The sequence below is a fragment of the Enhydra lutris genome, unplaced genomic scaffold (genome assembly GCF_002288905.1).
Source record: "Enhydra lutris kenyoni isolate GAN:26980312 unplaced genomic scaffold, ASM228890v2 scaffoldscaffold26, whole genome shotgun sequence".
NCBI lineage: Eukaryota > Metazoa > Chordata > Mammalia > Carnivora > Mustelidae > Enhydra > Enhydra lutris.
Window position 1 is genome coordinate 1679531 of NW_019154110.1, and position 25049 is coordinate 1704579.

The window sequence follows — 25049 nt, forward strand, 5'->3', positions numbered from 1 at the left end:
ATGCTAGTTTCCTTTGATGTCTTTAACTGGTTCATTGTTTTGCAGGGAATATCCCATGCGAGGCCTCACACTGCGGACATTTCACTGTGTTATGCCAATCGCTCTGCAGCCCTCTTCTACATGGATGAGTATGAAGTGAGTATCGGGGTGCCTGGTGTGATTGGAAACGATTGGTAGGAGGTTCACTAGAAGACTAGGCCTTCAGCTCTGCTCCTACCTTAGAGCACTAAAACTGGCCCCTGCTGTGAACTGGTCAAGTTGGAAGAAAATTGGTATCCTCCCAAATTTGTTCTGATGCATTTTTTCTTTCTCCTGATTCGTTTTACCTATCACAGGTGATCATGTGGGGTGGTATTGGTTGACAGGAGTCCTGGCACATGGCACGGGGCCAGGGACTATATATATCCAGTGGGTCAGCAGTTCTCAGTGTCAAGATGAGCTGTGAGATGTGTTGCTAATAATACTTCAGGTTCCAAGGGTTTGCAAACTATTTACTTATTTGTTTCTTAATAAGTGAAGCATGTTCAGGGTTATCCCTGAGGTAATATGGTTCACCCTCCATACACATTTTGAATGGGCAACTAGAAGTTACGCCGCAATGCCTGTGTATGCCTCTGAGGGAGTGGGCTTGATAGGAGTGGCTTTTTTCTCATTCCCCAATTGGCGGCTAAAGCCAAGCTCTCAAATGTCATTTCGGTAACATCCATTTTGGAATGCCCCAGAAATTTTTAAAATATGCCCTGGAGTTAAGAACTAGTTGAATAATCACAAGTTGACACTTACTGCCCTTTGAACTGAAAGAGACAAGCAAGTGGGGCGCCTGGGTGGCTCAGTCAGTTGAGTGTGTCTTGACTCTTGATTTCAGCTCAGGTCATGATCTCAGGATCCTAAGATCGAGCTCCACATCAGGCTCCGTGCTGGGGCGTCGAGCCTGCTTAAGATTCTCTCTCTCCCTCTCCCTTTGCCCCTCTCTGCCACTCTTGCCATCTCTCTCTCTGTCTCTCTCTCCAAAATGAAATAAAATAAAAGAGGCGAGCAAGAATTTAACTCTAGGCCCTAAGCAGGAAAGTCCTAGGCAATTGAGGACAATAATTGGAAGAACTTGTGAACTATGTAACCCTTTATAACCTCTCTACATTGGTTATTTTTATTTCCCTTCTTGTAGCAGCAGTTACCATATATTGAACACATGCGCTCTTTTCAGCACTTTAGGTATATTACCTTATTTCATCCTTAAAACAACCCTGTGAGGTATCTGTGTTTTTCAGATGAGAACACTAAGATATTGAGAAATTAAGTTGCTTGCACAAGGTCATATAGCTAGTAAGAAACAATCAGGAGTGGATTGCAGATCTGTCTGGCTTCTAAGCCTACTCCTTTAATCACTACAGTTCTTCTGTCTGTAAGACTTTCTTTCGCTCTCAAAACAGGAATATTTAATAAGACAAATTCAATATCCTTGGCAAGTATGACTTAATTTCTTAAAAGATCACACAGCAGAATATGATCTAAAGAAATAAGCAAGCATGTAGTTAGAGTCGCTCCATTTTTAATCATCTTTAACTTTCCTGTAGATTTTTGTTAAGATTTTCAGTAGACATTGAAGAGTCAGGTCCAAGGGGTTCATGGGGGATTTCCTTTCTATTTTCAGATGTGTCTTAAAGATATCACGAGGGCACAGATGCATGGGTATCCAGAAAGTTTGCAACCCAAGGTGACATTGCGAAAGGTCGAGTGTCTGGTGACCCTGGGGAGACTACAGGAGGCAGGCCAGACCATCAGGGATCTTGAAAGTAACTTTGCTGCCAAACCAACCGTAGCAGCTGCCCAGTTTCAAATTCTGCAGCGAAACCTGTGTCGTCTGAAAATGAAAGTACAAGAAAGGGAGAGGCTCACAGCAACCTTCCCAACAACTCTAACAAAAATCTTTGAGGATATGGACCTAAGGGAGGTGAATGAACAGATTCCTTGTGCCTCGTCCTCTGTCAGCCTGTGCATGGACCCTTTACGAGGCCGCTATCTGATTGCCACAGAAGATATTCTCCCTGGAGAGCTCTTGGTGAAGGAGGATGCTTTCGTGAGTGTCCTTAACCCGGGAGAAAGGCCCCCACTACATCAAGGCCTAGCAAGCAAGTGGGATACCAGAATCACCAATGGGGACCTCTACTGTCACCGATGTTTGACGCACACTCTGGCCATGGTTCCCTGTGATGGTTGCAGCTATGCCAAGTACTGCAGCCACGAATGTATGCAGCAGGCCTGGGGTCTCTACCATAACAGAGAGTGTCCTCTCGGGGGGCTGCTGCTCACACTGGGTATCTTCTGCCACGTCGCGCTAAGGGCGACTCTTTTAGCTAGATTCGAGGGTGCCAGCAAAGTCATAAGGAAGCTTAGCGGTGAGATTAGTAACAAGGACATGTGCTCACCTGACAGCGAGACTCCAGTACACACACTCCGTTCTGACCTGGGAGGGGAGAGTGAGGAGAATGGCAACATAGTTCAGACCCCAGTTCCAGGCTGTGATGTCAACGGCAAATACGAAAATAACTACAATGCTGTCTTCCACCTCTTGCCCCATACTGAGCACCATAGCCCAGAATACAAATTCCTCTGTGCCCTCAGTGTGTCGGCGCTCTGCAGGCAGCTGGAAGCAGCCAGCTCCTCGAAGCCAGACGCCGCAGCGCCTCCTATCTTGTGTTCCGAGTTGAGTACCTGGGGAGTGGCCATGTTGAAGCACATGTTACAGCTACAGTGCAATGCTCAGGCCATAACTACCATTCAGCAGACAGGTAAGAGGGGAGCTTTGTTTGCCTTACTCTGTTGTTCTTGATGTTGCTCACGTCTGGGAGGAAAGAACTGTGAACGAAAACAGTAGTGGTGGTCTAATGGGAAAACACGGCTAACTGTCCTGTGTTGCCATGATTGCCCCATTGAGAAGCTGTGTGACCCGAACTCTTTGAGCCCACTCTGCCTCGGTTGTCTCGTCTCAGCAACAGGTAGTTTAATCCCACCTAACTTTACTGAGTTGTGATGATGAGGTGTTTGTTTACAAATACACTTGAAAATTAAAAACCCTGTTACGGAGGGATTTTTATTGTGACGGAGAACTAAAATCATAAGACTGCAGAAAGAAGAGAGGTCCATGGGGCGCCTGAGTGGCTCAGTACGTTAACCATCTGTTCAGCTCAGGTCATGATCCCAGGGTCCTGGGACTGAGCCCTACATAGGGCTCTCTGCTCAGCGGACAGTCTGCTTCTCTCACTCTCTCTCTCAAATAAATGAATAAATAAAATTTTTTTTAATCTTAAAAAAAGAAGTGTCTGCCGTTGAGTTAAGGTATCAAAATCTTATTCATGTGACTCAGCTACTCTGTCTCTTCTCTTTCCAGCTGACAGATTTCTTCTGTCCTTCTGTTTTAAATTTCCAAGAGAGTAATCTGGCCAAGCATAGCTTTTCACACAGTATTGAACGGTTGGCCAGCCTGTTTGGGCTGTCCTTTGGCCAGGGGCCAACAATCTAGGGCCCGTCTCTAGACACAGACCAGCCTAGACCTGCTTGCCTAAACCAGGTCCTACAGACAAGGCTATTTAAGCTAGATGGAGAGGTTGAATGTGGCCAGCATCATGAGTGACACTGTACCAACAACAGATACTATAGAAAAGAAACAGTGTTTCTGGTACTTCTATTGTGGGATCTCCATTTTAGCAGATAATGTCTTTCAGTTCAATTAGGTCATTATACCTTTCTCAAATTTCTAATTAACTCTACTGAGGGGAAAAATTGGATATTACCTAAACCTAAGATTTATAGACAGACTGATGTAAATGTGGCTTTAGGAAGCTATGCATGCTTAGCTCTTTTGATCTTCTCACATTAGGTAATCTAGAATTTCATCAACCTTTTATATGTATGTTTTTATCTTTAATTTTAATGCAGCTGCCAAGTTATAGGGTGTGTAGGCGTTTCACAAGAAGTGTTTTGGAGGAAGACTGTCTTCCCCATCCTGAAGCACATGGAACACCCCCAGAATAGCCCTGGCTTCATCCTATAATGCTAGGAAATCCCATTGCAAGCCAGTCTCCATTCTCTCCTCTGCTTCCATTGGCTTCTCTGAGCCATTGCTACCTTCTAAACTACATCTGTTGGGTGTTTTTCCGGAATTATGTTTTCCCTTGGGTACATTCACTGGCATTTAAAAAAATTTCTTTTTCATATATTTTTGTTTTTGTGAATATAAAAAAAAAAAAAACCAGTATATGGGGCTTCCAGATTATAGTGGCAGAAAATTACCGACTCCTGATTATTGTGTCTTGCCTCTAAAGTACTTAATAGAACATACAAAAAAGATACAAATGCCAGGAGCTCTGAAAACTATAGAAACTACTGTCCAGGTAAACAATAGCAGGCTAAACAATAGCAGGCTGAATCCCTGTGGCAGAAGGGCCAAGCCATGGACACCAAAGGAGACTTCCATCTGCTTTCCTCCAGTGGCCTGTCCGTAACTGTCAAAGAATCTTAGCCTAAATGTTTTTGCTCTGTGTGCATGACATATCATTATAGTCAGGTTTTTATTTGCATAGCAAGTTTCGGGTAAAATTTTTCCCAAATTGTTGAGAATAAACTTTTGGATAGTAAATGTATGTATAGGCAGGAATACCTGTATGTTCTGTGGCTAATAAGGATGAGGGAAATAGATTCATAGCATGATACGGGCTACCTGGAGTGATGGAAAGAGGATTGGAGACTTTGGCTTTACCTGTCAGGCTCTATATTTTATGTACAATTTATTCCTTATATTTTAAAAATATATATAAAGAGGGACACCTGGGTGACTCAGTCAGTTAAGCATCTAACTCTATACCGGCTCAGGTAATGATCTCAGGGTTGTGAGATCGACCCCCAGGTTGAACTCCCTGCTCAGCACAAGTCTGATTGAAAGTCTCTCTCTCTCCCCCCACCTCTGCCCTCCCTGCCCCACTAGTGTGCATGCTCTCTCTCTGGCTCGTTCTCAAAATAAATAAGTAAGTGAAATCTTTAAAATAAATAACTGGGGGTACCTGGGTGGCTCAGTCATTGAGCATCTGCCCAGCCACACCAGGAGCCTGCTTCTCCCTCTCCCTCTGCCTGCTGCTCCCCCTGCTTGTGCTCTCTGCCAAGACTCTCTCTCTCTGCCAAATAAATAAAATCTTTTTTAAAAAAATAGATAAGTGTACTCTTAAAAAAAATTAAATAACTAAATAAAAACATATACATAGGAGGAAAAAAAAAAGACTAAAAGCAAAAATACCAAAATCTTAACCATAATCAATTCTGAAGGTAGAAGTATGGGTTACTGCTACCTTCTTCTTTGAACTTTTACTACAGTTTTAAAATTAAAAACATTGATTCAGGGGCGCCTGGGTGGCTCAGTGGGTTAAGCCTCTGCCTTTGGCTCAGGTCATGATCTCAGGGTCCTGGGATTTAGCCCTGCATCGGACTCTCTGCTCAGCAGGGAGCCTGCTTCCCCCTCTCTCTCTGCCTGCCTCACTGCCTCCTTGTGATCTCTCTCTGTCAAAATAAATAAAATCTTTTAATAAAATAAATTGAATTTTAAAAAAACATAAAAACCAGTTCACTGAGGGGCACCTGGATCACTCCATCAGTTAATTGTCTGCCTTCCACCCAGGTCATGATCCCAGGGTCCTGGGATCGAGCTCCATGTCGGGCTCCCTACTCAGCAGGGAGCCTGCTTCTCCCCCTCCCTCTGCCTGCCACTCCCCCTGCCTGTGCTATCTCTCTGTCAAATAAATAAATAAAATCTTTAAAATAAAAAATTTTTAAATAAAAACCAGTTCACTGAGCAACAAGATGATAAAGTGAAATGAATCTTTCAGAATTGGTTAAAAACAAAATTTTTTTATCCAGCTATACTCTGTTTACAAAAGCAACATAGAATGTTTGGGTAAGACATGTTGGGAATCACAAGCAAATCAGGATATTGGAATTAATATGAAATATTAAGATTAGGTACCCAAGGTACCTAATAAAAAGAAGGAATTTCATTTTTTTGTAGGACACTTTCCACGCTGAAATACATCAATCTTAGCTCTCAGAAACATAGAGATTGTGACTACAAAGCAAAAATTATTAAGTATACCAGGAAAAACTAGCAAAAACACCATAGTTGTGAGAAACTTTAATATACCACTCTGATTTTGACCAAATATATCAAAAATAAGGATCTTGAAGCCACGATAAGTAATATACTATGGCATTCAGTACATACATCTATCAAAACTTGTGTGCGTTAGACCACGGTGATGTGTTGTGGGTCAGGAGCAAATGGCCAAAAAGAACTCCTGAGATATTTTCAGTGCAAAAGGTGCTTTTATTAAAGCATGGAATAGGACCCATGGGCAGAAAGAGCTGCACTGGGGTTGTGAGTAGTGATTGATTATATACTTTTAAGTTGGGTGGGTAGAGATAAGGAAGTTTCCAAAAGGATTTTCACGTGTTAAGGAAAACTAGAATAATGGGAAAGGCATACAATCCATTTTAAAGATTTCTTTATTTACTTTTAGAGAGAGTATGTGTCATGAGCAGGAGAGAGAACAGCAGGAGGGGCAGAAGGAGAGGGAGAGGAGAACCTCAAGCAGACCTCTGAGCCCAACGAGGGGCTTGATCTCATAACCCCGAGATCACGACCTGAGCTGAAACCAAGAGTTGGACACTCAACTGACCGGGCCACCCGGGTGCGCCCAATCCATTTTAAAAATTTACTAGAATAATGTTACTGTGTGAATCAGTGTTTTTAATTTTAAAACTGTAGTGAGTTCTTCTTCAAAGAAGAAGGTAGCAGTCACCCATACTTCTACCTTCAGAATTGATTACTGTTAAGATTTTGGTATTTTTGCTTTTAGTCATCCTTTTCTCCCATGTATATATTTTTATTCAGTTATTTATTTATTTTAAAGATGTCATTTAGGAGTATCTGGGTGGCTCAGCCAGTTAAGCGTATGCCGTTGGCTCAGGTCGTGATCCCTGAGTCCTGAGAAGGAGTTCCACATCAGGGGGAGCCTGCTTCTCCCTCTTCCTCTCCCTCTGCCCCTGCTCATGTGCTCTTTCTCACTCTCTCAAATAAATAAATAAAAAATTTTTTAAAAAATTAAGATTTCAGGGATGCCTGGGTGGCTCAGTTGGTTAAGCATCTGCCTTTGGCTCAGGTCATGATCCCAGAGTCCTGGGATCAAGCCCCTTATTGGTCTCCCTGCTCAGCAGGAAGCCTGCTTCTCCCTCTGCCTGCTCCTCCCCCTGCTGTGTTCCTTCTGTGGCTGTGTCTGTCAAATAAATAAATAAAATCTTGAAATAAGTTTTCATTTATTGAGAGTGCGAGCTCATGCACACATGCATGGGATGGGGGGGTGCAGGCAGAGGCAGAGGGTGAGAGAGAATCCTGGAAGTCTGGCTGTTGTCAAGCTAAGGTTGCTTTTTGCCTCTAGGAAAGCTTTAACGTTAAGGCAGTTGGGAGCTCCTTGAGGATCGTCGTACTCTGCCTGTCTCAAGTATTTGTCAATGGGCTACAAGTTGTAAGGAAATTTAATTTTACTTACTTTTCTTTTGTCTTTGTTCTCCTCATCACAGGGTTCAGTAAACTTTTTCTGTAAAGATCCAGACAGTAAATATTTTAGGCTTTGAAGGCCATGGCGTCTCTGACTCACCTCTGCCATTGCAGCACCAAAGTCGCCATTGACAATGCAGAAAATGACTGTATGGCCAGGTTCCAGGCACACTTCATGATGGACTCTGAAATTTGATTTCTTAGAATTCACATAGTGAGCATTGTTCTTTTCATTTTTTTTTTCAACCACTTAAAAATGTAAAAGCAGTTCTTAGACTACACTCTACAAAAACAGGCAGCCCGCATGATTTGGCCAACAGGTTACAGTATGTAGACTCCTGACAGAGACAGAGATTTGGCAAATCTAATTATCTATTTAGTAAAAAGGAAAAAAGCCCACAAAATTAGGAGCAATGAAGGAGTATAGCCAATAATATAAATTAATATTTAAATTTTAAGCAATTATTTAATATCATTTTAGACTCTTAAATTTGAAAACATTAAGTAGAAAACTTGTAGAAAACATAAATTTCCTACATTTTCTCAGGAAGAGAACACTTCAAATATCCAGTGATTGTGGGAGAAATTAAAGATTATCAAAATATCTCCAGGAACGCCTGGGTGGCTCAGTCAGTTAAGTGTCTACCTTCTGCTCAGGTCATGATCTCAGGGTCCTGGGATCGAGCCCCTCATTAGGCTCCCTGCTCAGCAGGGAGTCTGCTTCTCCCTCTCCTTCTGTGGCTCCCCCTGCTTGTGCTCTCTCTGTCTCTCTCTGACAAATAAATAAAATCTTAGATATATATATATATATATATATATATATATATATATATATATATATCCATAAAAAGAGGCCAGACCCACTCTTTTCCATGTAAGTTCTTTAAAACTTCTAAGGACCATATTTAGCCACATTTTTAAAAAATATATTTTAAGTATTCATTTAGGAGAGAGAGAGAGCACAAGCAGGAGAGGCAGAAGGAGAGGGAGAAGCAGACTCCGTGCTGAGCTGGGAGTCTGGCACGGGGCTTGATCCGAGGACCCTGAGATCACAACCGCAGCTGAAGGCAAATGCTTAACCTTCTGAGCCATCCAGGCATCCGTAGTCACATTTTTTAATAAAACAAAAAATATCTTTCAAAGAACAGATCATTTTTATACAATATAAAGTGTTCCGGGGCATGGGGGAACCTGGAGTCCTTTCCCATTCATTTTGCAAAGCCAAGGATAAGAACTATAGATTAGTCTCACTTGTGAATATCACTGTAGGAATCCTGAGAAAATCACTGCCGTATCACATCCAGCAGTTCATTGAAGGAATGCCAAGAGATGACCAAGAAGGGTTTCATCCAGAAATGCAAACATATGTTAACTTGGAGGGATACACAGGTTCGCATAAGAGACAGACCATATTCTGAGATGGAAACACTGAAAACTAAAAATGGCAGTTCCCCTTCATTCCCCCAGCCAGTGCAATGCAGTTCCACATGAAATCACAATTGGATTTTTCATGGAATTGGACACTGATGCTAAAGTTCATCTTGAATAAGTGGTGAGAATAGCCATTTTGTAAGAGTACTGAATCCTTGAACTCGGAAGCCCACACCCTCCCTCCCCAAGCTCGTCCCACAGGACCAGGTGGCGCTCACCAAGGCTACCATCCGTGTCCTCCTAGAGAGTCCCTGGTGTAAATGTCCAACCCTTCCCGCCCTGCTTGTTTACAAAGGCCTTGGCTAACGTCAAGACCAAGAGTCCCATTAGCAATGAAGGCACTGGTGGAGCCATCCTAGCGTCAGGGGGATCCTAGCACCACTGCTGCCCCCAGTGAGAAGGCGATGGAGGCAAAGAAAGAAGAATCAGAGGAGCCTGATGATGTTCGCTCCGGTCTTTTTAACTGCATCTCTTCTGTAACCTGTTCAACAAAAATAATATATATTTTTTAAAGATTTTATTTAGTGAGAGAGGGTGAGCGTTAGGGGGTGGGCGGAGAGAAAGGGAGAGAGAGCATCTCAAGCAGACTTGTGCCTAGAGCTGAAGCTGGAGGCAGGGCCCTATCTCAGGACCCTGAGATCAGGACCTGAGCCAAAACTCAAGAGTCGGTGGCTTAACCGAGACTCCCAGGCGCTCCAATAATAATAATAATAATAATAATAGTAATAAATAGAAGAGTACTGAAGGGGGTTGGTACCATCAGATTTCATATCAGCATTAAGCTACAGTAATGAAAGACAGGATGGTACTGATATGATAGTCCCCTAAAAGTGTTAAATTCTCCAAATCGTTAAAAAGTTAAACAGGGAAACATTAAACCATCAAATATCTAGGAAAAGATAAGTGAATACTTACATGGTCTTAGGGTGAGAGAAGCTTTTTAAAGCATAGAATATCCAATTTAAGTAATTAAAGATAGCTAGATTTAACCTAAAGACCAAATATCAAGAGCGCTATAATCACCAAAGAAGACAGAGAATGTGGGTGGAAGAGATCCCTGAAGGAATGAAAATATGGGACTGGGAGGCAACAGGCCTGGGTTTCCACTCCACTGATTGTAACCGCTAACTCTCCATATGAACTCAGATTGCTTAACCTTTCTGTGTGCCTCACTTAGTATACTTTTTTTTTTTTAATATCAGTGTAGTTGACAATGTTATTTTAAAGATTTTATTTATTTATTTATTTGATAAATATTTGAGATATTTGAGAGAGAGAGAGTGTGTGCATGACAGGGAGTAAGGTCAGAGGGAGAAGCGGACTCCCCACTGAGCAGGGAACCCGATGTGGGACTTGACCCCGGGACTCCAGGATCATGACCTGAGCCAAAGGCAGTCGCTTAACCAACTGAGCTATCCATCCCCACACCCACCTCCCCTCTGGTCACCATCAGTTTATTCTCCATCTTTAAGAGTCTGTTTCCTGGCTTGTCTCTTTCTCTTTTTTTCCTTGCTCATTTGTTTCTTTTTTTTTTTTTTAATTTTTTATTCTTTATTTGAGAGAGAGCACAAGTGGGGAGAGGGGCAGAGGGAGAAGCAGGCTCCTCTCTGAGCAAGGAGCCCAGAGCAGGGTTCAATCCCAGGACGCTGGGATCATGTCCTGAGCCAAAGGCAGACACTTAACCAACTGGAACACCCAGGCGCCCCTTGTTCTGTTTCTCAGTTTCCACATATGAGTGAAATCACATGGTATTTATCTATGACTGGCTTATTTTGCTTACCATTATACTCTCTAGCTCCATCTATGTTGTTAGAACAGCAAGATTTCATTCTTTTTTTTATGGCTGAGTAATACTACATTGTATATAGACCACATCTTCTTTATCCATTCATCTGTCAGTGAACACTTGGGCTGTTCCCATAGTTTAACTATTGTAAATAATGCTACAAAGAACATAAAGGTGCATATATCCCTCCCAATTTTCATATTCCTTGGGTCAATACCCAGCAGTGCGATTACTGGGTCATAGGATAGTTCTGTTTGTAACTTTTTGGGGAAACTCCCAGCTGTCTTCCACAGTGGCTGCACCAGTTTGCATTCCCACCAACAGTGCACAAGGGTTTCTTTTTCTCCTCATTCTCGCCATCGTTATTGTTCCTTGAGTTTTTTATTGTAGCCACTCTGACAGGTATGAGGTTTTGATTTGCATCTCCCTGCTGATGAGTGATGTTGAGCACCTTTTCATGTGTCTGTTGGCCATCTGGATGTCTTCTTTGGAGAAATGTCTGTTCTTGTCTTCTGCCCATTTTTAAATGGATTATTTGTTTTTTGGATGTTGAGTTGTATCAGTTCTCTATATAGTTTGGATACTAACCTTTATCAGATCTGTCATTTGCAGATACCTCCTCCTGTTTAGAAGGTTGCCTTGTAGTTTTGTTGGTTATTTACTTTGCTGTGCAAAAGCTGTATTTTGATGTAGTCCCAGTAGTTTATTTTTGCTTTTGTTTCCCTTGCCTCAGGAGATGTATCTAGAAAGCTGTTGCTACTGCTGATGTCAGAGAAATTTCACTCAGTATCCTCCTATGGATAATGAGAGGACTGGATGAACCTCCGGGCCTCTGGGGAAGATTGTTTGCAAAGATAACCCCAACAATTTCACCCACCCCTGTATATTTGCCCTTTTGCAACTTCATACTGCTTTTTCTCCAATCAAGAAGTAGAGTCTGTTTTCTCTGCCATTGAATCTGGGCCAGCCCTGTAACTTACTTTGACCCTTGGAATGCAGTAGAAGTGACCTTGTGTGACTTTGGAGTCTAGGCTTTAAGAGGCCTTGTAGCTTCCATGTCATTTTCTTGGAATGATGGTGTGTAACCATATGAACAAGCCTAGGTTAGCCTTCTTTGTTTTTTTAAGTCTAGCCTTCTTGAGGGTAAAAGACCATATGCTGCGGCACCTGGGTGGCTCAGTTGTTAAGCATCTGCCTTCCGCTCAGGTCATGATCTCAGGGTCCTGGGATCAAGCCCCTCATTGGGCTCCCTGCTTACAGGGAGTCTGGGGAATCTGCTTCACCTTCTCCCCCTAAGCCCCCCCCCACTTCTCCCACTCCAGCTCCCCCTGCTTGTCTTCCCTCTCTTGCAGTGTCTCTCTCTGTCAAATAAATAAATAAAATATATATTTTTTAAAGACCATATGCGGGACGCCTGGGTGGCTCAGTTGGTTAAGCGGCTGCCTTTGGCTCAGGTCATGATCCCAGTGTCTTGGGATCGAGTCCCGCATTGGGCTCCTTGCTCCACAGGGAGCCTGCTTCTCCCTCTGCCTCTACCTGCCACTCTGCCTGCTTGTGCTCTCTCTCTCTCACTCTAACAAATACATAAATAAAATCTTAAAAAAAAAAAAAAAGACCATATGCTAGATGAATGCAATAATATGAATAATCCCGGGAAAGACCAGCAGAAAACATGTGTAGCTAAACTCTGGGCAAAGTTGCTGGCACAGAGCACTGTAAACACATGAAATAGTTGTTTTTGTTTGTTTTTAAAGATTTATTTATTCACCGTAGAGAGCAGGGGTGCACATGCGAGTGGGGGGAAGGGCAGAAAGAAAGAATGACAAGCCGACTCCCCAATACTGAGGGCTCAATCTCACACCAGGAGATCATGACCTGAGACAAAATCAAGAGTCGGACTTTTAACCAGCTAAGCCATGCAGGCTCCCGAAATAGTTGTTACTTTAAAAGCAAACCAACCCCAGGGGAGAAAAAGCCCATAAACTAAAATGAAAATAGCAAAATGACAGAACATTTCTAGGAACTATGCAGCTCTTAAAGTCAGTCTTTAAACATATACAATAGTGGTGAAAATCTAAAACTAGATTGTGGTAATTGTTGCACAGCTTATATGAATTTCCTGAAGAAAATCATGAATTAGTACACTTAAAATAAGTGAATTTTATGGTAGATAAATTATGTCTTTAAAAGGCTGTTAAAAAGGTACATAAGCAAGCCTTTTATCAAAGCAGTAGTAAATACGGTCATGTTTAGCCCCTCCTGTACTTAAAACAAGATACCATTTTTCCCTATCACATTGGCAGAGTTGCTGTGTTGCCTTCTTTTTTTTTTTTTTAACTATAATATGCATTTTAGGTTAGAATATAAAGAAATGGCCATAATGTGTTAAGTGAAAAGAAGTAACTTATAAATTGCTCTGTGTATCACATGGGAATTTCATATATAAGACTGGACAGAGGCCTAGAAAAAAATGCCCCAAACTACTGTACGTGGCTGATAGGCTCACAGAGGACTTATTTTCTTTATAATTTTTACTTTGTAATTTTTTTCTGACTACCATGTACTCCTTTTGTAATTTTAACTAGTTTTCTAAATACTAAAAGTAATTAAAACAATAGGAACTTTTTTTAATGTGAACATTTTTAATTTTTTTAAAGATTTATTTATTTGAGAGAGAAAGAGAGCGTGTGTTCAGGAGTGCATGAGCTGGGAGAGGGGCAGAGGGAGAGAGAAACTCAAGCAGATTCAAGTGGGGCCGAGGTGGGGATTGATCCCATGACACCAGGATCGTGACCTGAGCTGAAATTTAGACTTGGAAGCCCAACTGACTGAGCCACCCAGGACCCCTTATAAGAACTTTTTTTTTTTATGATTTTATTTATTATTTGACAGAGAGAGAGGGAACACAAGCAGGGAGTGTGGGAGAGGGAGAAGCAGGCTTCCTGCTGAGCAGGGAGCCTGATGTGGTGCTCGATCCCAGGACTCCGGGATCATGACCTGAGCCGAAGGCAGATGCTTAACAACTGAGCTACCCAGGCGCCCCCATAAGAACTTTTTTTTTTTAAGATTTTATTTATTTATTTGTCAGATAGAGATCACAAGTAGGCAGAGAGGCAGGCAGAGAGAGAGAGGAGAGGAAGCAGGCTCCCTGCCGAACAGAGAGCCCGATGTGGGGCTTGATCCAAGGACTCTGGGATCATGACCAGAGCCAAAGGCAGAGGCTTTAACCCACTGAGCCACCCAGGTGCCCCCATAAGAACTTTTTTAAGGCACTTGATAAATACTGCAAAATTGCCCTCCAGGAAGGTTACACCAGTTACACTCCTACCAGCAATGTTCACTTTGTTTTGAATCCTATCTAATTTTGTTTTAGTCGGCTCATATTTCTAATCTTGATATATCCCTTCTTATTATTTCTTTGGAGTTCCAGCACTTCCCCATTAGTGTTCTTATGGAATCTCATTAGCAGGTCTTTCATTAGCAGCACAGAAGGATTCAGGCATTAACTAGGATAGACTTTGACCGAAACCTATGAAAGTGTATGTTATTATCTTTGCATAAATACTATTTAATCAAAGTTCCTCAGAAACCTTTCTTTGGTATGAATCTTAAGGCACAGAACTAGCCATTGATGATATTGTAGACCTTGGTCCGTATGGTTCTATCTCAGAGGGAATGGCAGATTTGTGATATATCTGGCTTCATTACAAGGCTTAATGAGGTTCCATGTAGGTTCAGATTAATTCACTGGCCTTTGCTTTCACTCTTCAGCAGCCAAGGAATCTACGTTCAGTTTGTGTGGTTGATTATTTGTGTGACATACACACAAATTTCTTGTGTTACAAAATATCTATGAGGATAGGTATATTCTGGAAGTATTGTGAATGGATCTTTTTTTCTGTACTTGAATCCCATTTTTTTAAGAGTTAATGAGCTATTTTTTTAAAGATTTTATTTATTTATTTGGCAGAGAGAGAGAGAGTGAGTAAGAGAGAGCATGAGAGGGGAGGCGGCAGAGGGAGAGCAAGGTGCCTGATGCGGGACTCGATCCTGGGACTCCAGGATCGTGACCTGAGCTGAAGACAGTTGCTTAACCAACTGAGCCACCCAGATGCCCATCCATTTTTTTTTTTTTAAAGATTTATGTATATATTGGAGAGAGAGGGAGAGAGGGAGCACATGAGGGGAGAGGCAGAGGGAGAGAGAGAGCAGACTCCGCTGAGAGTGGAGCCCAACACAAGGCCTGATCTCATAACCCTGAGATCATGACCTGAGCCGAAATCTAGAGTCAGACACTTAACTGACTGGGACCCCCAGGTGCCCCTTGAATCCATTTTAAATGCACTAAGGGATATTATCAAGGTACCCTTTTAGTAAAATAAAGAATCACTCCCTGTTTTTGTTTTTGTTTTATACACAAAATGTCACATATTAAATTTGGTTGATAAGGTACATATATATTCTCACTTTCCATTATCTCTGCTAACAGATGACTAATGCAAAATATTGGATAATTTTTTAAGTCAATACTTAATTTTTAGAAATAATTAGAGACTCAACTCTGACATAAATATTCACCCCACTGAGTTCTTGGGCCTACTTATGTTAGAGAATCATCTATAAATAATTCACGAAGCTGACATTACTCACTGTATTGTGATCATTTTTTTTCTGGGAAAATTTTAGCAACTGTTCCAATACAGCTTGCCAGTTATCAGTAGTTGGGAATGCAAGTCAACTTTTAATTATGCAGAGGCTGATTATTCAGACTACAAACTGTTCGTGCCCTGTACTGCTCCTTCCTGCTGCCTACCTTTAAGCATTTTCACTGCTCATTAGCACATACACCAGAAGGTAGGCATTGGGCGGGGGGGTAAACTAAAATCTGCCGAATACTTAAGAGCAGCTCTGATGAGAGATTTCAATACAATTTGTGGGACTGTTGACTCCAATTGAGTCATTTGGATTCCCTGTGAATTTTATTGACTTGTTCTGTTCTCGTCCTCCATAGCAACAGATAATAGAACGATCTGCAGAGAGACATCATGATTCCTGTATTTAGTGTTTTCCTTTCTAGAACATTTCCACATGGTGGTTCATGATATTTTCTTTATTCATTGCATTTGTCCCTCGACTGCTTCAGTTCTTCGGTGATTGGTGTGTTGAAATTCCTGGCATACACGGTGATGGGACAATTAGCTGATGGCTTTTCAGTTATGCAGAAAACTGAAAGCTTCCCTCTGAAGTATGAGAATCATTCAGATTTCAACCAGTTCTGTTGAAAATACAGTTTCCTTGGGGCACCAGGTTGGCTCAGTGTTAAAGCCTCTGCCTTCGGCTCAGGTCATGATCCCAGGGTCCTGGGATCGAGCTCTGGATGGAGCCCTGCATCAGGCTCTCTGCTCAGCAGGGAGCCTGCTTCCTCCTCTCTCTCTGCCTGCCTCTCTGCCTACTCGTGCTCTGTCAAATAAATAAAAAAATAAGTCTTTAAAAAGAAAGAAAATACAGTTTCCTTGTGCTTCCACCAAGGCTACCGAACACAACTTTAGCCTTTCTGGATGCCCAAGGTTATCTATCTTGTGCATCCGTCTCCCTGAGATGGGTAGGTATGGCTATTACAAAACTCGATAGGCCATCAGTCTAGGAACCTCTGGTTAAGAAAGTGTCACAGCGTAAAGCTTGAGTGGTACTAGTGTTTTTTGTTTGCCCTGAGGCTGTTATTCTTATGTAAGTTTTCTGCCTCCCTCACCTGTCTGTCATCCTGTCTCTTTTGCCATTGTCAGAAAATCTGCCTCTTATTAGTTCTGTTTCTTGACTACTCTGGGCTGAGGAACTGAATAACCAAGCCATTTAAAGCTATGGCTAAAATAAGAGCAAATAGGACTGCATGAGAGGATACAGACCTCCTCATCTGTAAATCTAAGTGTGGGAGCTTTGGTGCAGAAATAGCCTCTCTGCTTGAAGGCCTTTTCCGTCCTTCCCAATTTTCATTCATGTCGTTAAATTGCTGTTTAATTGTGTTTCTAAGAAGAGATTGTTTGGGACATGAGACTCTCTTGAGTAGGGCCCTTCCACAGAGGTTTTAGGGCTTTTTTGGTTTTTTCCCCAAAGATTTTATTTATTTATTTTTGAGAGAGAGAGAGAGAGAGAGAGAGAGACAGAGTATGAACACTTGGGGAGGGGCAGAGGGTGAGGGAGAAGCAGGCTCCTCGCTGAGCAGGGAGACCGATGCGGGGCTCAATCCCAGGACCCTGGGATCATGACCTGAGCCCAAGACAGACACTTAACCAACTGAGTCCCCCAGGGGTCCCCAGTGAGGTTTTTTTCAGTGACAACTGCTGCTGACTGATTTCCCACAAAGTTGGGACAGACGGCTCAAGGAACCAGGTAAGCTTAAGAAATACGAATTTTATAAATATATTATAAACCTACTTAGTTTGGGAAAACAATTAGGTTACTTATTCTATTAACTAACCAAAGACCAGTTAAACAAAAGCAGCTTCAACTACAGAAGCCTTTGGGAAATAACCTCAGCAGGTACTCTGATTTCTGTGTCCTGGTGAACATTATGAAACTGTCTATCTAGAAGGCTCCCAACTGACAGTTCCTTTTTTATTATTATTATTTAATGCATTCTAATCTTTGGATTTTTTCTGGAATTGAGACACAGTGGTTAGGTTCCAGGATTCTGGTGGACTTTTCATGTGTTCATTTGCTTTGCTTCCCGGGGACGAGGGTTTGCTGTGAGTCATGTTCCATCTGATGTCTACTGGATCCGGCTCCGGAGCTCTGACTCAGATGGGCTTCAGGCTCAGTGGCCCAGCTCATCTTCTGAGGGATGGACGGCGAGGCCAAGACTAATGTCCTAACACATTTTTCCTTTTTCCTGTAGCACTTTCAGGATCTGAAGAGAACAACGTCACCAACAGCAGGCAGGTCCGCCTTGCAACAGGCATCTTCCCTGTTGTCAGCCTCCTGAACCATTCCTGCAGCCCCAACACCAGCATGTCCTTCATTAGCACCGTCGCCACCGTCCGGGCATCAGAGAAGATTGCAAAAGGGCAAGAGATCCTGCACTGCTATGGTGAGCCCTCCCTCCTCATCACGGGCCACACTTCTCTGGCAGGAAAGGACAGGGCGAATGAGAACGAGCAAACCCCCGGACAGGTGAAGGCAGTACACACTGAGGCCAAGAAAAAAGCGGGGGGAGGGGGCCTTCTGGCCTCCTTCCTTGGCCCTGTTGTGTCTAAGCTCTCATGTATCTCCCTGCTTAATCCCATAAACTTCCTCTTCCAAAAAACGGGCTAAGAATAGCTTTAGGGGTTTTTTTCCCTTGCAACTTGGAAGCTTATTTCTCTATCTAGTGCCACGAATGTTCGAGTAAAGGTATTCATCGCAAGACGGAGAATGGCCCCTGCTGAGCTGAAGTTTTTGTAAGTAGCACTCGACTCTCCCTTGCCTTCAACATCGGCCAAGTGTGATCTCTCCGCAGGGCCTCACCACAGCAGGATGGCCGTCACCGACAGGCAGCAGAAGCTGAGGGCTCAGTACTTCTTTGACTGCAGCTGCCCGGTGTGTCAGAAGGAGAAGCACAGAGCCACCATCGGGCCCCGGTGGGAGGCATTCTGTTGTGGCCACTGCGGAGCGCTCCTGCAGGTGAAGCTCTCTCCTCCCTTCCCCCTCTCCACATTTGCTGGAGCTGGTCCGTCATCCAGCCCGGAGGCCGTACATCTTCAGGAGAGGCTGAGAGCCACAGTGTCTTCCCCTTCCCCATCTTGCCCGCACATTGGTTACCTTTCCCCAGAACCACAGGAGAGGCTGGATCTAGGCCCCTGTGTCTTGCAGATAACAGAAAATCCCCCCTGAGCCAGTCTGGGGTTGGGGAAGACCTGAGAAGTTATTTGCCCAAGTACATCACTGAAAGGTCCCAGGACGAGGATATTTCGGCTAACGACTTTTTTTTTTTTTTTTTTTTTCCAGTTTCTTCTCTTATTGGGGAACACACACACGGGATAATCAGAGATCCAGGGGCTCAGATAATGCCACCAAGACCCAATTTCTCTCTGCCTCCCTCAACTCTGCTTTCTTGATTAGCCCAAACAGACTTCCTCTGGTGGTGGCAAGATATCCAGCCTCACAGCCTCTGGCTTGGAAGGCTAGATGTGTGCTCCTCTAACAGCAGTCTGGGCAAAAATTTTATGGCATTTCATTTACCTGATACCCATGGCTGGTGGCAAATCAGACTCCCATCGTTTTCCTCCAGCCGTTTGGCCCAGAGGAATGGGTCAGATGCAAGCCACATGGCCACCCTCCCCAGCCACCAGGCACTGGCTATGGGAGGGTGGGAAAGGATCCTCAGGAGAAATCACGTTGCCATTGCCAAATGAAGGTCTAGACACTGGCATTTAAAAAACAGCAAATGGGGCACCTCGGTGGTGTGGCTGGTTGAGCGTCCAACTCTTTATTTCAGCCCAGGTCGAGATCTCAGGGTCCTGCGATCGAGCCCCAACGTGGGGCTCCATGCTGGGCATGGAACCTGCTTCAGATTCTCTTTCTCCCTCTCCCTTTGCCCCTCTGCCCCAAATTTAAAAATAAATAAATGAATAAATAAAAAATAGCCAAAGTCCACCTCAAAGATTTTCTCCTCTGCCGAGGAGATGGTGTTCTTTGGGGAGCCGTAAGTGTAATGTAGAGCTGGTCATGTTGTAAAGCGGAAGTTACAAACCTAAGGTCAGATGTGGGGAGGCCTCTCCTGGCATCTCTTCCTTTTGGTTTTCCTATGACTTGCTTTTTCTTTCTTTTTTTTTTTTAATATATATTTTTTTAAGATTTTACTTATTTGTCAGACAGAGAGCGAGTGCACACACACAAGCAGGGTGAGTGGCAGGCAGAAGGAGAGGCAGGCAGAGGGAGAAACCGCCACCCTGCTGAGCAAGAAGCTTGATGCAGGAATTGATCCCAGGACCCTGGGGTCATGACCTGGTCCAAAAGCGGGCGCTTAACTGACTGAGCCACCCGGGCGCCCCTATTTATTTATTTTAGAGAGAGAGAGAGAGAGAGAAAGAGCGCACTAGTGGGAGGGGCAGAGGGAAAGGGAGGGAGAATGCCCAGCAGACTCTGCACGGAGCATGGAGCCCAATGCAGGGCACCAAAGAGTTGGATGCTTAACTGAATTAGCCACCCAGGTGCCCCTGGCTTTTGTTTTTTTTTTTTTAATGGAAGTATCATTGGCACACGATGTCGCATTAATTTCAGGTGCATAACAGAGTGATTCAACGACTCTGTACTCTGATGGCTTCTTCATAATCACTGGAAATCTGTCTGTCATCCAAAGTTCTGGACCCAAACAGACCCAGGAGAGGGGTATAGAGACGGAAGGAAACTCTAACCTGTGCCAGTTTAATTTTGGTTGCAAAAATTAAATCTCAGGGAGGGATCACCTGCGCCTTTCATTAGAGTTGCTGCGTCAAACCCAACTGAGTCAGGCTTTGGTCGTGGTGTATTATTAGGGCATCTCTTTGCCCCATAGGGTTGAAAGCGGCAGAGTGACCCTCTAATGTAAAACACATGCAGTGTTGCTAACCGACGGGGGTACAGGAATAAAGACAAAACTGGCTTTCACAGGGAGGTGACGTTCTGAGCTGTGGCAGCACGTCCTGTATGGAATCGGTCAGCAGGGATCACCTCATCTCCCGGGTACAGGACCTTCAGCGGCAGGTTGGGGCGGCCCGGAAGCTTCTCGGAAACAGTCAACTAGGTGAGACTTGCTCCCTGCTTTGGTCCTCCAGCCCCTCCCTTTGTATTTATTCTGGGATCACTTTGGACTTGAGGATCTGCAGTGATGACTGAACAATTACATGTCATTATCCCTGTGCCAGCCACAAGATGGCTGCGCAAGCCAGTGGGACAGAGCCCGAACCGCCTGAGTTTGTGCTGTGTCCTTGAAAAGGGCCAGATGATTTAAGCTGTTGTTCTCTTGGGCAGCAGAGACCTAAGTTCAAGTACCCCATGATGACTAAAGGGTTATCTCTGACATCCGTGATCTTTGTGCAGTTCCAGAAGTTCGGTGCCATTTATTTTAATTCCAGGGCCTAATGGCCTAATTTCCTAGAGAGATTGCTCTGCTCTCCTCAGAGCCTCCTCTCTTCTAGGGAGCTGTGGAGCTTGCACCCAGATAGAAGCATCCTGCTGTTTTCAGAGAGGCTTGTGGAACTCCACATTATCCTTGCAAACTCTGCCTTAGAACTTTACATCCTAGAAATTTATTTACCCGACTTTGTGAAAGTTGACCTTAAACTTAGATATCTAAGTCGAGAGATATGATGATCGTAAGTGGAATCTTGCCACTTGAAGTTGGAAACCCAGGGTCCGTGTGGGGAGGCCTCACCTCACACCTATTCTGCTGAAAGAGAAACTGTGAGAGAACAACAGCTTTTTGGGAACAAACACTGTGGGTCTGTCACAACAAGGGGACAAAGTGGGGTTTCCGCATTTGGCCCAGCCAGTATGGAACTTAAGAGCTGGGTTCTCATTTCTAGGACTGGGTCTATGTAGTAACGAGGCCACCTTCCTTTGCTTTGATAGAGCAAGCCATTCAGCTGTTGTTGGGGTGCCGACACGATGCCGAGAGCTTCCTGTCACCAGAACACAGCATGGTAGGCGAAATGGAGGATGCCCTGGCCCAGGCCTACGCTGCCTTAGGTATGGCACGTGTCTGTCTTCATTTTCTGCTGCAAAGACCATGTGTGCCTCATGTGTTTGGTCCTGAGCCCAGTCTCATCTGGTTGGTCACCCCTCAGTCTTTGAGCTGAAGCTGTCCTCCCCTTCCACTGAGCTTTCCTCACCCTGAAAATGTGCATCCACAGTTGACTGTGGTTCTCTTCTGGAACCAGATTTCTCTTTTCTCTGCAGGGGACTGGCAGAAGTCAGCTGCCCATCTGCAGAAGAGTCTCCAAGTGGTTGAGGCTCAGCATGGGCCATCCAGTGTTGAAATGGGCCACGAGCTCTTCAAACTGGCCCAGCTCTTTTTCAATGGGTAAGTCTTTCTGTGGTTTCCTAATGCCCTCTGGGCCACACACTCATTAGGCTCTTCAGTGTTCCTTTTCTCCTGTGGTGCTGTTAAGCAAGTGGAAACTTCTCTATCTCCCCTTTAGGAAAACTCCTTTCCTTCAGTTTTGCTGATAAACTGGAAGCTCTAGAATTTCCTCCTGAGAGATACAGGGAAAGCTCTTAGCACTGAAGGGACATTCCTAAGGAGCAGTTGCCATATGGCCCCACCACCTGCATCCCGACGGCTCTCCTCAGCTTTCTGCTTCCTCAAGCCTCCCTCACGCCCTCGTTCTCAGCACTTTCAACTCCAGGGGCCTTTCCTTCCCCCATCCTGTTCCTCTTAAAGCAGTTGTTTTCAACCAGGAGTAATTTTGCCCCCAGGGGACATTTGGCAATGTCTGGAGACATTTTGGGTTGTCATATCAAGGGCGGAGGCCAGAGATGCTGTTAAACATCCTGCAATGCACAGGACAGCCCCCCACAGCTAACAGTTATCCGGCCCAAAATATCAGTAGTGTCAAGGCAGAGAAACCCTGCTTTGAAGGTTTAAAGGAAAGAACAGTCTATGCAGATGTCATCCATTTTTGCCACTGAGATCATGGGGAGGCCCTATTTCTAGATGCAGCACTTCCTTCCAGCCTTGATAAAGCTGCCATTGGTGCACTTGAGGGTGAGGCAATGTTTGAAGCTCGATTCTAAGATCATAAATGATCTGTGGGCCTGACACCTGAGACGCAGAGGTCTCCCATTGGGTCAAGAGAACAGGGCTGCAGTCAGGTCTGGGGTGGGCTTGGTTACCTGAAGGTGAAGACTCCTGAGTAAACCCTGGGATGAATCCCTGATGGAACCCTTTGAGATTTGCCTGTTTCTCAGGACCTTCGAATCTTCATGCTTTCAAATCTCATCACTTTGTTTTCAAACTCTACCTTGCAGTGTGCTTATGAAAGTCTCTCCCCTACCCTTCTAGATTATGAGATCCTTGAAGACAAACTGATCTTCGACGACTTCACAGGGTGGGGGTAGGCCCTTGATTAATGTTTGCTTGACTGAATGAGTGGATTCACTCCTTTTACCTCCTTCGGTTCAGGTTTGCGATCCCAGAAGCACTGAACACAATTGAGAGGGCCGAAAAGGTTCTGCTGGTGCACTATGGCCCTTGCAGTGACGAGATCCAGGAGCTACAGAAGATGAAATCTTGCTTATTGGACTCGCCACCCATCTAACTGGGGTCTTCAGTGTAGGATCCCAAGGTTTTCTTCACATAGTTAACTACCCTCCCGTAAAAACTCCCAGTTTCCAGAAAAGATGTAAAACTAGTGTCTGGAGAGCCTAAGCCCTTTAAAGGGATTTTAGCTGATCTGCAGCCATCTGGATGTTAGCCTGGGCTTTTGGCGAGACTCCACCTCACTAAATGATGATCGTCTGTTTCCCTGGAACATTCCTGTGGTTTCTAGTAGTAATGAAATGTTACGTACCACTCCAGTGGGCACTTATGCTCTTAGTAGTTGTGTTGTAATTGCAAAATAATTATTAAGCAAGAAATCACTGAGGCTCCTTACTTCCAGAGACACCATTTTGTGTGTGGTAGCTAGCTTTCTCGAATCCTTTGTTAAAACTAGTACGGTGTAAATTGTGAGTAGAGAAAGAAGTATGGGGCCACTTTATTGTTAGGCAGTCTCTTCCTGGGATGGCAACTCTAAATTTGTCTCCTACCAGTTTTCCAGTCTTTATTATCTGCCTCTCCTTCTGTACCCTTGGCCGACCTCCTGACCAAACACTAATACAATCAAGCTTATGATAATGACATGGGGGCCTCCTTTCTCCTGAAAAGAGACTCCCTTCTGCCGGACCTCCTCAGGCTGGGAAGGGAAATCCAGCTGCAGGAGTCCTGAGCCACTTGGGGGTGTCTTCAGAAGGTGCCCCAGAGCACTGGCATTGCTGCTTATGGTTTCAGACTCGAGCAACAGAAGGGAGAGGTGATAGCTCTTTTCTGCCTGGATGTGTAGAGCAGTAGTCTAGACTTCCGTCCCGGCCAGAAGGCTGGGAGACACACTGTTTTGAACCCAGGTTGCTGTGTCACGGTCTGGGACCAAGTGGGTCCAGTGAGTTAGTGGAAAGGAACATCAGGTCCACGGTGCTTTGAGAGCTTGACAACCCCCCCCAGTCTGCCCAGGAAGTCCCCGCTGCTAGCCTCAGCCTTACAGTCAGGAAATGAATAGCCTCAAGATGTCTGGCAGGGGCTTTTCAGGAAACTTGAGTGTTTAGAACACAGCTTACATTCAAACATGTGAATGAAGGTCAGGCAGAAGCTCATTTAATTCTTCTTTCTACTCATTCCCTGTGGCAAGGTGCAGTGGCCAGTGAGATTTTTTTTTTTCGTGGAGATAAATTTTTCTTCTTGAAAATTTAGTCCTGAGGACAGTTCTATATTCTGTCCCAAACACTTGTCGTGTTTCGTGTTCCTAAAAAAAGGTCGTGTTGTAGTCTGTAAAATAGGCATGCTCCCCTAAAATGAATGTGTTTAGAATTTTCAGATGTCACATTCCCATTTTAGGTGTACTTGGGAGCTTTCCTTAAATGCTTTATGAAACATTTCCTTAAGTTACAACTTACCTCTCCTATCTGCCCATGTGTTAGCTTGTGTTGTCAGGTGACATTAGCTTGACTAGGGGGATAGCTGTGTTTGCATGAAAAGCTAAAGTTTTGGGGCGCCTGGGTGACTAGCCGGTTGAGCGTCTGCCTTCGGCTCAGGTCACGATCCCGGGGTTAGGATCGAGCCCGGCGTCTGGCTTCCTGCTTGCCGGGGAGCCTGCTTCACCCTCTCCCTCTGCCTGCCGCTCCCTCTGCTTGTGCTCTTTCTGTCAAATGAATAAGTGAAAGCTTAAAATAAATAAGTAAAAATAAAAGCTAAAGTTCTGGGGGGCATTTGGGGTGGTGCAGTCGGTTTAACAGCCGACTCTTGGTTTCGGCTTAGGACGTGGTCTCTGGGTCGTGAGATCAGGCCCCGAGTCAGGCTTCACGCTCAGCCTGACGTCTGCTTGAGATTCTGTCTCTCCCTCTGCCCCTCCTACTCGTGCTCTGTCTCTCTCTAAAATAAAATAAATAAATCATAAAAAAAAAATACCCTAAGGTTTGATTTATTTAAGAGCATACCCCACTGATTGTGGGGGCAGGAGATGCCCCCTC

At 44.2% G+C, this 25049-nt stretch overlaps 1 protein-coding gene across 1 annotated transcript; it reads left to right on the top strand.

Annotated features, from left to right (window-relative positions):
* Positions 1-24706, top strand: LOC111151422 (SET and MYND domain-containing protein 4-like). The gene is made up of 8 exons (XM_022509414.1): positions 1-135; positions 1652-2789; positions 17707-17898; positions 18307-18470; positions 20439-20571; positions 21399-21515; positions 21726-21849; positions 22951-24706. The coding sequence occupies exons 1-8, from the start codon at positions 1-3 to the stop codon at positions 23084-23086; spliced, it is 2139 nt and encodes a 712-aa protein (XP_022365122.1). The 3' UTR covers positions 23087-24706.
* The last annotated feature ends 343 nt before the right edge of the window (positions 24707-25049 follow it).